The sequence below is a fragment of the Hypanus sabinus genome, unplaced genomic scaffold (assembly GCF_030144855.1).
Source record: "Hypanus sabinus isolate sHypSab1 unplaced genomic scaffold, sHypSab1.hap1 scaffold_944, whole genome shotgun sequence".
NCBI classification, from domain to species: Eukaryota; Metazoa; Chordata; class Chondrichthyes; order Myliobatiformes; family Dasyatidae; genus Hypanus; species Hypanus sabinus.
The window spans coordinates 47943-65317 of record NW_026781798.1 but is presented as its reverse complement, the minus strand read 5'-3'; the positions used below and the strand labels follow the sequence as shown (position 1 = coordinate 65317).

At 44.7% G+C, this 17375-nt stretch overlaps 1 protein-coding gene across 1 annotated transcript in view; it reads right to left on the bottom strand.

Annotated features, from left to right (window-relative positions):
• LOC132390531 (NACHT, LRR and PYD domains-containing protein 3-like) overlaps window positions 1-13458 on the bottom strand; it is a gene marked incomplete at its 3' end in the record, with an annotated part of 38724 nt that extends 25266 nt beyond the window's left edge. Inside the window, 1 exon segment of the mRNA XM_059963148.1 lies at window positions 13313-13458. Coding sequence (XP_059819131.1) covers window positions 13313-13458 — 146 coding nt within the window.
• Between the last annotated feature and the right edge of the window lie 3917 nt (window positions 13459-17375).

Sequence of the window (17375 nt, the reverse complement as noted above, 5' to 3'; positions counted from 1 at the left end):
TGCTGGCCAGCTCACCGAATGAGTCAAAAGTTATACCCACTAATGCAGCGGGGGCATACAATTAATGCACAAAGCTGAACGCAAATCATTTAATCAAGCAAACGGCTTGTGTTCAGCTCAACTATTCTAAGTAAAATCATATCTCCTTCCACATACGAGTAAGCTTACATTAATTAAATTGTCAGAATTTTTCCAGTCAACACAACAAAACACAGAAGTGGACCACCCGGCCCCTCGAAACTGCTGTGCAGATAATGAGATCACGACCCAACTGATCTAAAATTTCATTACATATTCTCTCTTGTCCATCCCTGTAACACTTCAATCCCGCTGTTTATCAAAAATATAGGCCTTCAACAGAATCACAGACTTTGCCTCCACTGGCCATTGAGCAGAGGAGCTCAAAACACCCACAATCGACACAGGATCAGTCGATGCACTCGTCTGAAATCGTAAATTCTGGAAAAGGAACAGGTGTTCACTGTAAATCTCTCACACCCTTGCTTCGAATCAGATGGCCGTCGTTCTTAATCTTTACCTAAACTGTGGAAAATGTCAAGCATGCAAACAGGAAACAGTAGGAACACATAAATCACCACCACCAGAAGTGGCTTAAAAAAAACCAAATATCTTCTTGATCGCTGATCCAATGCACAAACAACTGATTGTTTCGAAATAAAGGTCCGAAATAAATATCAGAAGATGAATTATTCTCACCTCAATTCCCGAACGATATTCTGACAGTATGGATACTGTGAATCGTTACTTACAAATAACCCCTCCCACTGCCCGACACGGATCTCTCATAACCATGGCAACACAGACAATGATGGAGGATCTCAATAGGTCAGGCAGTATCTCTGGATGAGTGTAAACTGTCGACGTTGCGGATCGAGTCCCTCCATCAGGACTGGACTGGAAAGGGGAAGAGGGCAGATGATTGACTGATTTGGAAGGTCCGGCTTGTTGTTCTGTGAGACTCGGGCTTCAGGGTCTACGAGCAAGCGGCTGCCTGTCCGGTCACATTCCTCAGAACAGGGAGCGGCCGCTCCGCTGAAATCAATTCCAAACCGGTTCGACTAGAGACTGTTGTTCAAATGTGAAGGAAGTTTAATATTGTATTTACCCTTTCTGCTACATGGCGCGATGTAAAGAACATGACCTATAGCCTTCAAGGTAACAGTATCTTGTTCCATAGATGCTGCCTAGCCTGCAGATTTGCTCCTGCATTTTGTGTGTGTTGCTCCGATTTCCCGCATCTACTGTTTTCTTTAGTTTGAGAAAGATCGGTGGCGGGTCACTGCCCTGTGAGATATTTCATATGTCACTACCGGGGTGAAAGATGCCTTCTGCTCGCACTCAGTAGAAACCACCCTGAGGAGTATTTGTGGTTGACGGCAAAGTCTTCGTTTCTCTTAACGATTTGGACAATGATCGACTCGTTACCAAGAACATATCAAGACACCGCTCTCCCACAAAATTCACTCGCGATCACGACCAAAGCCAAGCCTCACAGTAAACGCTGTATAATTGTACAGAATCACAGACAACACTTACCTCTGATGTTTAACCGGACGGCGTTCAGTGTGGTCCCGGGAAATCACAGTCTGACTACCCGGGTGATCGACAATGGTCCTGCACTGGTGTGCTTGCCCTGTACGGAGAGTTGAGTCTGAGCTGCTGCACTAACCTGTCCGTCCGGATTTCCGTGTAGATCTCTCATTTTTCTTTCACCGCTGCAGTGGGGTGGAGTTTCTCTGTTTAACTCAGCGAGTCCCAGGCTGCGGATTTGATCCAGTCCGAGTTCTGGGAGGGTCTGAGCTCCTCCCCGTGTGTAAACAGGACTGCCCGGCGTAGGTACCGTTTCAGTTCAAATGTATCTCACCTGTTTAGGTGTTAAGTCCAAGGAGACAACTTTCTGCTGAAATTAAACCAAAGTGTTCGGCTATATATAGATAGATAGATAGATAGATAGATAGATAGATAGATAGATAGATAGATAGATAGATAGATAGAAAGATACGTCTATATATATATACACCAAAAATCATTAATTAACACTATCATTGAGATGTTATTGCATTTCCACCCGGATTACTATTGTCACAAGAGTCCCACTCGCCCACAGTTAACGAGGGGATCATTTCACAAACAGTCTTTGTTGATCCACACCCCGCCGGAAATACTTATTGAATTTGTTTCTCATAAAATGTCATATGTTCTAAATGGCCAGAAGTTTTACTGAGAGGGCTGGGGAGGGATGGGCTGATTGAAAATGGGCGTTACTGAGAGGGTGATGCAAAAACTTAAGTAAAACAGTTGTCAGAATGGCCGCCTTGGAGGGGGTAACGTATTATTTGAAAATCAGCGCCAGGGAGGGAATCGTGTGCTTGTTTAAAATGGAAGACTCACTCCCCACTATACCTTGATCTACTTCTTACTCTCCCTATCCCTCTAACCCATCTAGCACATCTATACCCCTCATGATTTTGTAGACCTCCGTCAATTTTCTCCCAAAATCTTCTGCGTTTCAATGAACAAGTCGTAAACTACTCAAACTTCCCCTCTAACTCAGGTCCTCTAATCGCAGCAACATCCTTGTCAATTTTCACTCTACCCTGTTAACCTTATTTAAATCTTTCCTGTTGGTACGTGACGCAAACTGCACTCAACACTCCAAACTGGACCTGATAAATCTCTAATGCAATTTTAACATAACATCTACTGCTCAACCTTCCTCAATGTGTTTAGTCACATCCACAAAAAATTCAACCAGGCTCGTAAGACACAACCTGCCTTTGACAAAACCATGCTGACTATTCCTAATCATATTATGCCTCTCCAAATGTTCATAAATCCTGCCACTCAGGATCTTTTCCATCAACTTACCAACCACTGAAGTAAGATTCACTGGTCTATAATTTCCTGGGCTATCTCTACTCCCATTCTTGAATAAGGGAACAACATCTAGACACTAGACACTAGAATACTACAGCACAGTACAGGCCCTTCAGCCCTCGATGTTGTGCCAACCCATTTATTCCTTTAAAAAAAGTACTAAACCCACTCTACCCCGTAACCCTCTATTTTTCTTTCATCCATGTGCCTGTCCAGGAGGCTCTTAAATACCTCTAATGTTTTAGCCTCCACCACCATCACTGTGAAGTCATTCCAGGCACCCACAACCACTGAGTTGCTTCCTGTACTGAATAATTTATGAAGGCCAATGTGCCAAAAGATTTTTTTATTACTGTATCAAGGTGTGCCGCCACTTTCAATGACTTATGTACTTGTCTTCCAGACGGCTTTGCTCGACCGCACTCCTCAGTACCCTACGGTTCACTGTGTAAGACCTACCCTGGTTGATCATACAGAACAGGAACACCTCAGACTTGTCTGCATTAAATTCTGTCTGCCATTTCCAGTCCACTTTTCCAGCTGGTCCGGATTCCACTGCACGCTAATAGTCTTCTTCGGTGTTAACTAGACCCCCAATCTTGGTGTCATCCGCAAACGTGCTGATTCAATTAACCGTTTTGTCATCCACATCATTGATATACATGACAACAGCATCGGACCAGCAGCGATATCTTCGGTATTCCTCTAGTCACAGGTCTACACAGGAGAGGCAAACATCTATTTCCGCTCTCTACCTTCTCCCACAATGCCAATATCTACTCTAATTTATTACCTCACTCTGAATGTCAGGCAAATGACTTTCCTCGGTCAGCCACTCACGTGAGAACTTGTCAAATGCAAAGTAGACTGCATCGACTGACTCCTATTGTGGATGTAACAGGTATGATTGATCGGATAGGTTGTGTGTATATTTTAATATTAGGAGCGTTATGGGGAAAGGTGATTAACTTAGAGCATGGATCAGAACATGAAACTACGATGTTGTAGCCATGACTGAGACTTGGTTGAGAGAGGGGCTGGAATGAGTGATTAATGTACCAGATTTTCGAAGTTGTAGAAAAGATACAGGAGGCGGTGGAAGTGGCGGGAGGGAGTTGCACGACTAACCAGGGACAATTTCACAGCTGTACTCGGGGAGATATAATGGATGGGTCAGACAGAGTCCATTTGTGGGAATTGAGGGAGAGGCAGAGTATAATCAAACTGATGTTATTGTACTACAGACGGCCTAATAGCCACCGGGACATTGAGGCAAAGATATGTAATCAGTTTAAGGAAATGTGTAAAACATATATTTGTTGTCATGGTGGATTTCAACGTCCCTAATATAAACAGGGCCTTTTTTAGTGTCGGGGTTTAGTTTGGGGCAGAATTTCTTAAATGCATACAGGAAGGTTTCTTAAAGTAATATGTGGACGGTCCAATGAGAGGATGGGCCATATTGGACCTGGTTTTGGATAACGAGTTTCACCTTTCAGTGGGTGAACAGTCAGGGAACATTGAAAATAAATCCTTAACTTTCAGGATAATGATGGTTAAGGAGAGGCATAGTTACAGTGGAAGTGTTTTAAATTGAAGTAGGACAAACTTCGAGTGTATTAGACAGGAACTAAGAAGCGGTAATTGGGAACATATTACATCAGATATGTACAGGGTGTTTAAAGTTTAATTGATGAGAACAGGAAAGGTGTGTTTCTGTTAAAAGAAAAGACGGGGTTGGAAAGACAAGAGAAAGTCAGATGTCCGCGACGTAATAAATTTAGTCAAAAAGGAAAGGGAAACCTATTTTAAGATTCAGAAGTTAGGATGAAAACATATGATGAGGTGTTGGGCCTCCTAATGAGTATTAAGACTATAGGACCGTAAGACGTAGGAGTAGAATTAGGCCATCTGGCCCATCAAGTTCGCTTCGCCATTTAATCGTGTCTGATCGTTTCTTTTTACCTCTCAGACCTGCTCCCTGCTGCTCCCCATAAAATCTGATAGGTGGATAGATTCCCAGAGCTTGATGGGGTTTACTCCATTTCATTGAAGGAGGCAAGACATGAGATTGCTGGGACCTTGCCCAGTATATTTCTGTCCTCTCTAGCACCGGCGAGGACCAGGAGAACAGGCAATCCGATAATTTTCCAACTGTCTTTATGAAAGGAGTGAGGGACAAATCCTGGGAACTGTAGACCGGTAGGTCTCACCTCAGGTGGAGTGAAGCTGCTGAAAGAAATTATTCGGGTTCGGATTTTTGAGCATTGGGAAACCATGGCCTAATTAGGGAGAGCCAGCTTGGCTATGTGTTTGTTAGGTCGTGTCATACCAAATTGATTGAGCGTTTTGACAAGACGATGAGAGAGATTGATGAGGGTGGGGCACTGGATGTTGTCTACATGGATTTTGGTAAGCCATTTGGCAGTCCTTCGTGGATGGCTAATCCAGAAGTGGAGTATTCATGGGATCCGCAGTGAATTCGCTGTTTGAATTCAGAACTGGTTTGTGTATAGACGGCAGGTGGTAGCGGCTGAAGAGACTAATTCGAGCTGGTGGTCTGGAATTAGTGGAGCTTCGCAGCATCTGCATCGGGACCTCTGCTGTGTGTGCTGTGTATAAATGATCCGCATGAAAATGCAAAGGGGTCGGTCAGTACATCTGTGGATCATACCAAGACGGGTGGAATTGTCTATCGTGTAGAAGACTGGCAATAAATACAACGTGATATAGAATAGTCACAGATGTGGCTGAGAAATAGCAGACGGAGTTTTTACTCAGATAAATATGAGGTGCAGCACTTCGGTAGGGCAATATGCAAGGAGACAGTACACTCTTAGGAACAAGATCCTTAACAGTTTTGCTGAGCAGAGAGATCTGTGATCCAGGTTCATAGCTCAATTAAAATGGCTACACAGGTCGATAAGGTGGTTAAGGAGGCTTATGGAATGTTTGTCTATATCAGTCGAGGCATTGAGCTGAAAAGTTAGGAGACTGTATTGCAACTTTATAAAACTCTAGTAAGGCCACATCTGGAGAACTGGTACATTTGTGGTCACTCCACTATGGAAAGGATGTCGAGGCTTTGGAGAGGGTGCAGAAGAGGCTTACACGGATGCTGCCCTGCACAGAGGGTATGAGTTATCATGCGAAGCTGGATAGATGAGCTGATCACTGGAGCACAAAGCTGAGCAGAGATCTGATAGAGTTTTAAAACATTATGAGAGGCTTAAATGGAGTGGACAGGGGTTATCGGTTTCCCGGGGTTGCAATGTCTGATACCAGAGTGCATGCATTGAAGGCAGGAGGGGGTAGCTTCAAGGGGGATGTGAGGGGTGAGCTTCTTTATTCAGAGTCGTGTTCAGAGAATGTGCTGCCTGGTATGAGGGAGAGGCCAAGACATCAGTGGTTTTTAAGAGACGTTTGGATAGGCACATTGAAGTAAGGAAGACTGGGGATATGGACATGGTGTTGGTGGGAGGGATTAGTGTCTATGTGCTTTGATTTGCCTCTGAGGTGCTTCAGCACTACATTGAGAGCCGCATGGTCTGTTCCTGCGATGTGCTGTTCTGTGGAAGAGTTTTCCAGTCCGTCCTGACTGAGCAATGACAGAACATTTTCCCTGACTAGTAACGCCGCAACCCCACTTTAATCCCTCCCACTCTCGTGCGTCGAAAACAACGGAACCCCGAAATTCTGAGCTGCCAGGCCTGCCGTCCTGTAAACAAGTCTAATGGCTACAGTAGCTGATCTGCCTATCCTTCAATAATTATTACACGGAATTATTAGTTATACCATTAGGACATGATGAAGTCGTACTTAACCTTTTGATTCCTCACTCTCTCTCCACTCCTTACTCCCTCACCTTTCCACCTTTCTCTCCTATCCAAGTCACACGCTCTCTACCTCTCACTCACCCTCTCATAATCCTTCAGACCCTTGCCCTCACGGTCTCCTCCTCAAACACCCTCTCTCCCCTCGCTGTCCTCCGCTCTCTCCCTCTCCTCACCCCTCACTCTCTCCTCTCTCTCCATCTCTCTCCCTAGCTCGCTCTCTCGCTCCCCCTTCTCACTCCCTCTATCTGCCCCAAATAGTGAAACATCTTCAATTTTCCCCTCTCCAATTTCCACACCCACACCCTGCCCTTCCCCTGCCCTGCTCACCCCCTGACTATTCCCGTGTACCTTTTGCTCTCTCTCACATGTACACCAAACCCATTTAAAAGTTTACTGGTAACTGTGACCGGGACTGAACCAGGTTCCTGATACTTGATAATGTTCTTTATATTGTGCAATGTCAAGGATGGGTATGCCAAGGGTTGAATTATTTAAAGGGATCTTGAAAAAATAGTTTTTAAAACAGCAGCAGATTCTGTGAGTCTCAGGTGAACATAAAATACTTAAAATCGCAGCAAACGGGGAAGCAACTGTAACTGCTGACGTGGCGGGTTCACGACTCCAAGCAATTTACTATATATCACTTGTTGTTTTATCGCATTATCCTGCAGCGGAAATGATTAAATACATTATTGAAGTGACTTTTTTCACACCCGCATGAGGGTGAATTGTCAAAGTGGTCCGATTTGATTTCAGCAAAAAGGCCCTTCCCTGTTCTGCGGAATGCGCCCGGAGTCAAACAGAACAACAACCCATATCTTCCAAATCAATGATCTGGCCTCTTCCTCATTCCTTTCCATTCCACTGACGGGTCTTGGTGCGAAACATCGATTAATGGTTCACTTCCATGGATGCTACCAGACCTGCTGAGTTACTGCAGCATCTTCAGTGTTACCATGGTTACGAAAAATCGGCGCGTGGAAGCGTGTGGGCCAGTGGGCGAGGCAGTATGAAACTACTTCAAACCACATCCACGCTGTTGAATTGTATTGGAGGGGGGAGATTAGTTGTGAATAATTCAACTTCTGATATTTATTTTGGACTATCATTTAATCACCCCATTGTCTGCATTATGGATCGGACATCAGGGAGTCATAGAATCATAGAAAAGTATAGCACAGAAATAGACGCTTCGGCCGAGGAATTTAAACTGCCTAATCTCATCGACCTGCGCTGGGGCCATAGCCCACCATCTAAATTATTAATCCCACCGACCTGCGCTCGGGCCATAGCTCGCCATACCCCCACCATCTAAATTATTAATCCCACCGACCTGCGCTGGGGCCATGGCTCGCCATACCCCCACCATCTAAATTATTAATCCCACCGACCTGCGCTGGGGCCATAGCTCACCATACCCCCACCATCTAAATTATTAATCCCACCGACCTGCGCTGGGGCCATAGCTCACCATACCCCCACCATCTAAATTATTAATCCCACCGACCTGCGCTGGGGCCATAGCTCGCCATACCCCCACCATCTAAATTATTAATCCCACCGACCTGCGCTGGGGTCATAGCTCACCATATCCCCACCATTTAAATCATTAATCCCACCGACCTGCGCTGGGGCCATAGCTCACCATACCCCCACCATCTAAATTATTAATCCCACCGACCTGCGCTGGGGCCATAGCTCGCCATACCCCCACCATCTAAATTATTGATCCCACCGACCTGCGCTGGGGCCATAGCTCGCCATACCCCCACCATCCGAATGATTAACCTCATCGACCTGCGCCGGGTCTAGTGCCCTACCATCCAATCGATCAGTTAGACAGTGATATGGTGTTCTCATGCACTACCCTTGCTGGCCGCTAATTCCAGGATCCTCTGAGTCAAGAAGTTTCCACTCACGTTCCTCTTAAACTTATCATCTTTCACTCTTCACCCATGACTTTTTGTTGTAGTCCCACTCACCATCAGAGGAAAAAGATTCTTTAGACTTACCCTATATGTATCATAATTTCGTATACCTCGATCAAATTTCCTCTCAATTCTATTGAATCTGTCCTATACCTCACGTCATCCTGACCCGGCAACATCATTGTAAAATGTTTCAGTATCCTATAACCGTATTCACATCTTTACTGCAGGTAATCTTTCACACTGTTCTCCAAAGTCTTATACAAATTCAACATAACATCGCATCTCCTGTACTCAATACATAGATTTATGAAGGCGATTGTTTGAAAATGTATTCTTTACGACCCTATCTAACTGTCACGCTACATTCAATGAATTATGGAACTGTAACCCCAAGTCCCTTCGTTCCTCCACACTCCTCAGTACCCTATCTTTCACTGCTTCAGTCCTACCCTGGCTTTTCCTACCTAAGAACAACACCTCACACTTGTCCGCGTTAAATTACCTTTGACGGTTTTAGCCCATTTATACAGCTGGTCCAATTCACTCTGCAAGTCATAATAACCTTCCTCGCTTTCGACTACACCCCTAACCTTGGCGTTCTCTGCAAATTTGCTGACCTAGATAACTACATTGTCATGTAGATTGTTGTTTTCGATGACAAAGAACAACCGAGCCAGCGCTGATCTCTGCAGCTTTCCAGTCAGAGAGGTAACCATCTACAGCTACTTTCTGGTTTCTCCCACCAGGACAATATCTTATCCAGCTTATTGAATGCCGAGTGACTGGACCGACTTGGCTATCCTCCCATGCGAGACTTTGGCAATCCCCTTCTAAAGTCCATGAAGACTATATCCACTGCCTTGTTTTCATCAACTTTCGTGGTAACACCCTCAAAAATATCGATAAGATTGCTGAGACAAGGCCAACCACGTACGACTCCATGTTGACTGTCCATAATCAGTCGATGTCTGTCAAATAATTTATATATCCTATCCCTTAGAATAGCTCCCGATATCCTTCCCACTGTTGATATCAGACTCACCTGCCTAAAACATTCTCACAGAGTTGTTGACCCTTTCTGAAACAGAGGATCCTCTATAATCCACAGAGGATCCAGGACCTCAGTACTTATACAGACTCTCTATCCATCTCCCAAGTAAATTCAGATGCAGAATATCCATCTCTTCCATCTCTTCATCTCCCCATCTCCTTTGGCTCCATGTATGGTTTACCGTTCTGACCTTTCAGAGGCCCTTGCAATCCTTTTGGTCTAATCTGTATAATCCGTTAGCACTGGCCTTCACCCAAAGCATTCATTTAGCACACTTGATTTCTTTCCAAGAATTACCTTGCATTTCGTATACTCAATAACAACCGACCTGCCTACATCTAGTATGGAACTCCTTTTATCTCGTAACCAGAGCCTCAACATCTCTCCAAAAAAACAAGGATCACTAAACTAGTTTTCCTTGTCTTTTATTCTGATAGGCACATACATACTTTATACTGTCAACATTTCACATCTGAAGGTCTCCCGATTATTAGAACGCCTTTGCCGGAGAACAGCCTGTCCCATTCCATAGTGGCCAGTTCATTTCTGATACCAAAAAAAATTGTCCTTTCCAAATTTTAATCTCAACCTATGCAGATACCCCTTTCCATTTTTCCTCTCAATCTGGTGGTATTGTGATCACGAGATGCAAAGAGTAGCCCTCCACTCCCCTCTCTCCTTGCTGCCCACCTCACTCATTCCTCTCTCCTATGCTTCCCGGTCACTCACCCTCCTTACTCACTGCACTTTTCTCTCACCCCTCCCACTCGCCTCCTCCTGCACACTCCTTCCTCTCTCTCAATGAGCCCTCCTCGCATCCCTCTCCATCATCGCCTCTCCCATTCTGCTGAACCCTCTTCCTCCACTCTCTCCCTTCTCCTCATTTCTCACCTTCCTCACTCTTATCCCGTTCCGCTCCTTACCCGTGACTCACCCTCTCTCCAACTCTTTCTCTTATCTCCCAGGCGCGCTCGCTACCACTCTCACTTACCCTCTCCTAATGCCTCATACCCTTTCTCTCAAACTCTCCCTCTCTCTCCCACTCTATCTGTCCCTTTCTCTCCCCTTTCCCTCCATCTGTTTCACTGTTCCCTCTTCCTCCATCTCCTCATTCTCTCTCGCCCTCTCCATGTCTCCCATCTCTTTAACTCTCTCCCACTCTTCCTGCTCCTGACAGAACTTCATCTTCCCCCTCATCAACTTCCACACACTCATCCTGCCCCTCCTCCGCCTGCTCACCCCTTCAAACTCCCCTCCTCCTTTCCAGCAGCCTCTCCCTCCCCCTCACTCTCGCGGATACAGCAAACATTTGAAGGTTACTGGCAGCGGTAACAGGGAACATTGCCAAGTTAATGTTGCGGTTATGAACGCCACGGCCAGATTATTTGAAGAAATCATAAAAATACTTGTAGAATAATTGCTGATGATGCGAGACCGAAGGAACATAAAATGCTGGAAACACGCAAAAATCACTCCCAGCCCTGTAACGGGTTATTTTGCGGGTTCGAGACCCCAGGTAAATTTCTTAAAGACACATTAATGGTTCAATCGGTCTTCCCTGCAGCAGACATGGTTAAATACATTATAAAATTGAATGATTTCACACCTGAATGACAGTGAATTGTCGAGCCGGTCGGATTTGATTTCAGCAGAAAGGCCGTTCCCTGTTCCGAGGAATGTGGGGTCCAGCAGATGCTTCCACACAGACCCTGAGCTCCGAGTTTCACAGAACAACCACCCGCATCCATGGTCTGCCCTCTTTACCCTTCCTTTCCAGTTCCACTGAAGGGTCTTGGCCCGAAAGCTCGACTTATTTCTCCGTTCCAAAGATTTTGCCGGTCCTGCTGGGTTCCTCCAGCATTTTGTGTGTTACCATGGTTACGAAAGATCAGCGTGTGGGTCAGAGAGAAGGGGCAGCTTGAAAAGTCTTCAGAACATATCCTCCTTGTTAGAATATTCCTGGTGAATTAAGCTGTGAAAAATTAAGATTCTGAAAATTATTTCTGATCTCTGGTTAGTTAACCCGTTCTCTGTTATGAATCAGAGATCAAGGTGATATAGAAACGTACAACACAAAAACAGGCCTTTCGGCTGAGCCATTTAAACTGCCTAATCCCTTCGAGCTGTACCGGGGCCAAAGCCCTTCACGCCCCTCCCATCCAGACTGTCTCTTAATGGTTGAAATCGAACTGGCTTGTAACATGTGTATCCAGCAGAACGTTCCGCACTCTCTGGACCTTCTGAGTGAAGATGTTTCCCCTCATGATCCCCTGAAACTTTTCATTTTCAACCCTTCACCCATGACCTCTGGTTGTAGCTCCACCCAACCTCGGTGGAAAACGACTGATTGCGTTTACCCTCTCAAGCCCTCTCATAATTTTGTTTATCTCTATCATATCTCCTCTCGATCCACTTCGTTCAATGGAATAAACTTCGAACTTTTCAATCTTTCCTTACAACTTAATTTTTCTAAAATTTGTTTTCTTTATATATTTAAAAAGGTATTTTAGAAACTGCAGATGACGCGAGTCCGGAGTAAAAATAAAATGCTGGAAACTCTCTGCGAACGGGGTAGAGTGACTGGTAAAGCTGCGTGTTTGAGACCCCAGGTAGTTTTCTTTGAATCACGTTAAAGATCCTATCACTCTTCCCTGCAGCAGAAATGGTTAAACACAATATTAAAGTGTTGTTGTTCACACCTGAATGAGAGTGAATCGTCGAACCGGTAGGATCTGATTTCAGCAGAAAGGCCGCTCCCTGTTCTGAGGAATGTGGGCGGACAGGCCGCTGCTGTCACACAGACCTGAGCCCCAAGTCTCTCAGAACAACAACCCGAATCTTCCGAATCAATCAGTAACCCGGTTTCTTCCCAGACTGGCGAGATGGAGCAATTGATGTATTGGGCGGGGCAGTTTTAACGACCTCAAAACAGATCCAAGAACATACTTGGGGAATGTAGGAGTGAACAATACAACTTCTGATTTTTACTTCGGATCTTTGTGTAATCAACCCGTGGACTGTTGTGAATCAGCGACAAAGGAGTCAGAGAGTCACAGCGTTAAAGTGACAGAGAAAAGTACAGCACAGGAAAAGGTCTGTCAAAACTGCCTGCTCCATCGACCTGCACCGGAGAGGTATCTACCATAGCCCTACCTTCAAAACTATTTCCTAAACGTTGCAATCCAGTTCGCATGCCCCACTAGTGCTGGCAGCTCGTTCCACGCTCTCAGGACACACTGAGTCAGAATGTTTTACCTCATGTCCCTTTTAATTTCTTGACCTTTCACCCTTCACCCATCAGCTCCGGTTGTGGTTCTACCAACATTAGTTGAAAATCCTGCTTGTATATACCTTATCTATACCCCTCATAACGTTGTATACCACCGTAAAATCTCCTCTCGAATCTTCTATATTCTAAGGAACCAGTTTTAATCTATTCAATCTTATAAAGCAGGTTTTCCAGAGCCAGCCAAATCCTTGTAAACTCGTCTTGCCCTCTTTCAACCTGAGTTCATTTTCCCTGTGGGGAGCTGACCAAAGCTGTGCTCAACCTTTCAGATTAGACACCGACAGAGTCCTGTACAACCTCAGCTTACCATCCCGTCCCGTGTACTCGGTACTTTGGCCTGTGTGCCGGCAGCTTGCTTCTGATCTGTGACGTCATTTTGCCAGCTGGCCCACGTTCCGCTGCAAGCCGCTGTCGTATTCCCGCCGCCGAACGCACTTCTACGTCTGGCGTCATCCGAAACTGTCCAGATGCGTTTAACCACATTATCATTCAGATCGCTAATATCGATGAAAACAGCTGGGGACGATCCCTGATTTATCCTCCTAGTTTGCCTCAAGTCAGCAAACAAAACCTCGGTAATTTGTATAGTCCATGGTGTTGATGCCGTTTTGCCTTCCCTCCATAGACTCTCTCCGTACCCCAAGTAAATACAGATGCCAATTAAATGCATTCCTTTGGCTGCAGACTCGGTTTACCACTCTGATCTCCCAGAGGACCAAGTCAGTCTCTAGCTTTCCCTTAGCTCTTAGCATAGCAGCATCACCCCGAGGAATCTTCTTCAGATTTTCTGCTACGGCATCACCGTGCCTTCTTTTGAGCCTTCTGCTTTCTGTCGTAAGCGTTCTCTTGCATTTCTTACGGTCCTCGTTGCACGATGGGTTTCCGGCGGTTCTCCATCTCCTGGTCTCTGGCACCCTTCCCCACGTCAGCACACCGGTCACTCCTGCGCCATCTGCTGGTGACTAAAAGGTGCCCGACGGTTAATCCATTCGTCAGAACCATCAGGAATGGGATTTACAGAGGTGAGGATGCAATTAAATAAGTTCATTGACATCGCGAAAGATAGGGACAAACAGTATACAGAAGGTAAACAAATAAATGGAGTGAACATCATTGTATAATACTGTGAGAAATGAAAATACCAGTAAATGTTTCTTAACCAGCTAACCACTGTCACTGTCCGCAGATGCATTGCCGTGATTTTCGAGATGCAATATTGGGTTTTATTATTTTTTTGGCAACAAATGTCCACAGATCGATCAAAAGTGAAGGAGACGATGTACCAGATCGAAAAAGGAGGAACAACCTGGACATTAAACACCGGTGTACACTCAGACCAGAAGAAAATTCCGATTGGCATGTAACTATTCGGAATCCTACTCAATATCTGGTCCAGGACAACGATCAGTGGATCCGCCGCTTCCAATGCAACCAGTTAGCGAGTGACAACTCCGGGGAGAATTCAAAATGCAGAGCTGCAAATGGGACTTGGGGTTGTGCAGGATACCCTAAAGTTTAATCTCCAAGGTTGGGTCGGTGGGGAAGTAGGCGAGTGCAACTTTGGCGTTCGTTTCTAGTGATATAGAATACAAGAGCAAAATGATGTGACTGTGAGACTCTGTCAGGGCTCGTCAGGGGGATCTCATAGAAACTTTCCGAATGTTGAAAGGCTTGAAAAGATTTGATATGGCAAAGTTATTTCCCATGGTAGGGGAGTCTAGGACAAGAGGGCACGACTTCAGGTTGAAGGACGTCCATTTAGAACAGAGATGCGGAGTCGTTACTCTAGTCAGAGTGTGGTAAATCTGTGGAATTTATTGCCAAGTCGTTGGAAGTATTTAAGGTAGAGGAAGATATTCTCTTGATTAGCCAGGTCATCAAGGGGTATGGGGTAAAAGCAGATGAGTGGGGATTACCGTATGAACTGGATCAGCCCATGATTGAATGGCGGGACAGACGCAATAGACCGAATAGCCTTCTTCAGCTCCTATATCTTATGGTCTTATGCACATATGGAGCCACACTTAAATCAGCGCGAGATTAAAATCGTCACGAGGTCATTGCGAAGAGCATAAAAAAAACGTAATGGTTACACATCAGTTTAATTTCATGAGGCACAGTGTACAAGAGCAGAGACATGTTATTACAAATGTACTTGGCTCGTTTCAGCTTCGATTGAAGCGCTATTCGCAGCTTTCGACAACGCACGATCGGGAGAAAGATCCCCAGCGTCTCACGAGCATGTTCCTGAACGGAAAGTTCCATAACAGGGACACCCAGAGAGATTCAGTTTCACACCTACAGGAGCACATTATGACCCTGATCAGACCACAGAAAACTGGAGAGCTCTGGAACCATAATCAAAGGCCGACCGACACCGCTAATTCCCTTTCTCCCACCACCCTCACCGCCACCATCCATCGGGCCGATGATACAAAACCATTAAAGCCCCGGCACCAGGTTCAGCAAAAAATTCTGTCATTTCTGATAAGAGAACTAAGTTGTTCCATAGGCCAATCAGATTAAATCTTCGCCACACAATCTCCCTCCTTATGGACTTGCACCTCTTTGTTTACATACACATTACCTGCTCTGTTAATGTTACACTTTATTATTGTTATTTATTTATCTTGTTTTAACCAATAACGGACAAGATTCGGCTGTTATCAACAGACTCCGCATTGTATAAAACCTGATAACGTCCACTCTTGAAATTCAGCATATACAAGGCACGAGGGTGAGGCCGGGGAACTATAGCTGGAAAAGACAAATAAAGGTGAAACAGCTGTGAAAACACCTCTTCCCTTAACCATCAGCAGGGCCTTCAAATAGCCGTGCCGTGTGAGACACTCCGTCACATGCAAATCCCGAGACATCCTGCCCTTGGTGTCCCTTCAGGCCAAATTGAGGCAAAAAAATCCTAAAGCAACTGCAACCTATATTCTGGATTGGCATTCTCATATCCACAACACGAACATCGAATTTGCAACCCGTTCATACTGAGATTGCAAGGTGCTTCTGGAATCCTTAATATAGTCACAGCGATACCCGGGACAACAGCTTGTGTCCGGTTTTCATCTGTGAATTAGTTAGCAGTGAATAACTGTGATTAAAATCACTGATGATTAGGCAATTTCGTAAGTGGTGAGGGAAAAGTGGTCTGTGGTACGTCAAATACGAACACCGCCGAACATAAATTCCATTAAATATCAGAATCAGAATCCGGTTTATTAACACCGGCATGAGTCGTGAAATTTGTTAACTTAGCAGTAGCAGTTCAATGCAATAGATAATATAGAACAAAAAGTGAAATAAAATTCAATAAATAAGTAAATTACTTACAGTATATGGGTATTGAATAGATAAAAATGTGCAAAAACAGAAATAACATATTTTTAAAAATGAGATAGTTTCATGGGTTTAATTTCCATCTCGGAATCCGTCGGCAGGGTGGTAGACGTGCCCGTAACAGTGATCACAGTAAGATCGAGTTCACTTTGAAATTTGAGAAGCAGAAACTAAATGACAATGTGTCGTTACTTCAGAGGAATAAATGAAATTTCAGTGGCATGAGAGGGAAACTGGCCGAGATGGACTGGAAAGGGACACTAGCAGGAAGGACAGCAGTGGAGATTCCGCGAAAAATGAGGAAAGTGTAAGTCAGATATAGTCCAAATAAGAAGACATTTTCGAATGGAAGAAGGACAGTACCGTGGCTGACAAGTAAATTCAGAGATAAAACAAAAGCAAAAGAGAGGGCATACAAGGAAGCCAAATCCAGTGGAAGATAGTCAATTGGGAAACTTTAAAACTTGTAGATGGAAACCAAAAATGTCGTTAGAAGGAAAAGATGAATTATGAAAGGAAGCTGGTGACTAATATCAAAGAAGAGATGAAAACCTTTTTAACTATATAAAGAAGAAAAGTGAATTGAGGGTAGATAGAGGACTAATAGAACATGACGCTGGAGGTATTGTGACGAGAGACGGAGAGATGGCAAAGGAACTGAATACGAATTTTGTATCAGTCTTCACAATGGAAGACGTATGCAGTACACCGGACATTGAATAGTATCAGGGAGGTGAAGTATGTGCAGTGGAAATTACGACAGAGAAGGTGCTCAGGGTGCATAATGGGAGTGAGCATAATGCTCAGGGGAGTGACGATGACAGGAAGAATTGGATCAGCCGATGATTGAAAGGTGGAGCAGACTCGATGTTGAATGGCCTACTATTGCTCCTATAATCTTGTGGTTTTACGACTTTCTACCTTACTGTTAACAGCGCTACCAATTCAGTTCATCTGCAAAACAGTTGTCATTGCTGGTACAAATGTAATGAATGCAGATACTCTGTCAGTTTAAGCAGTCA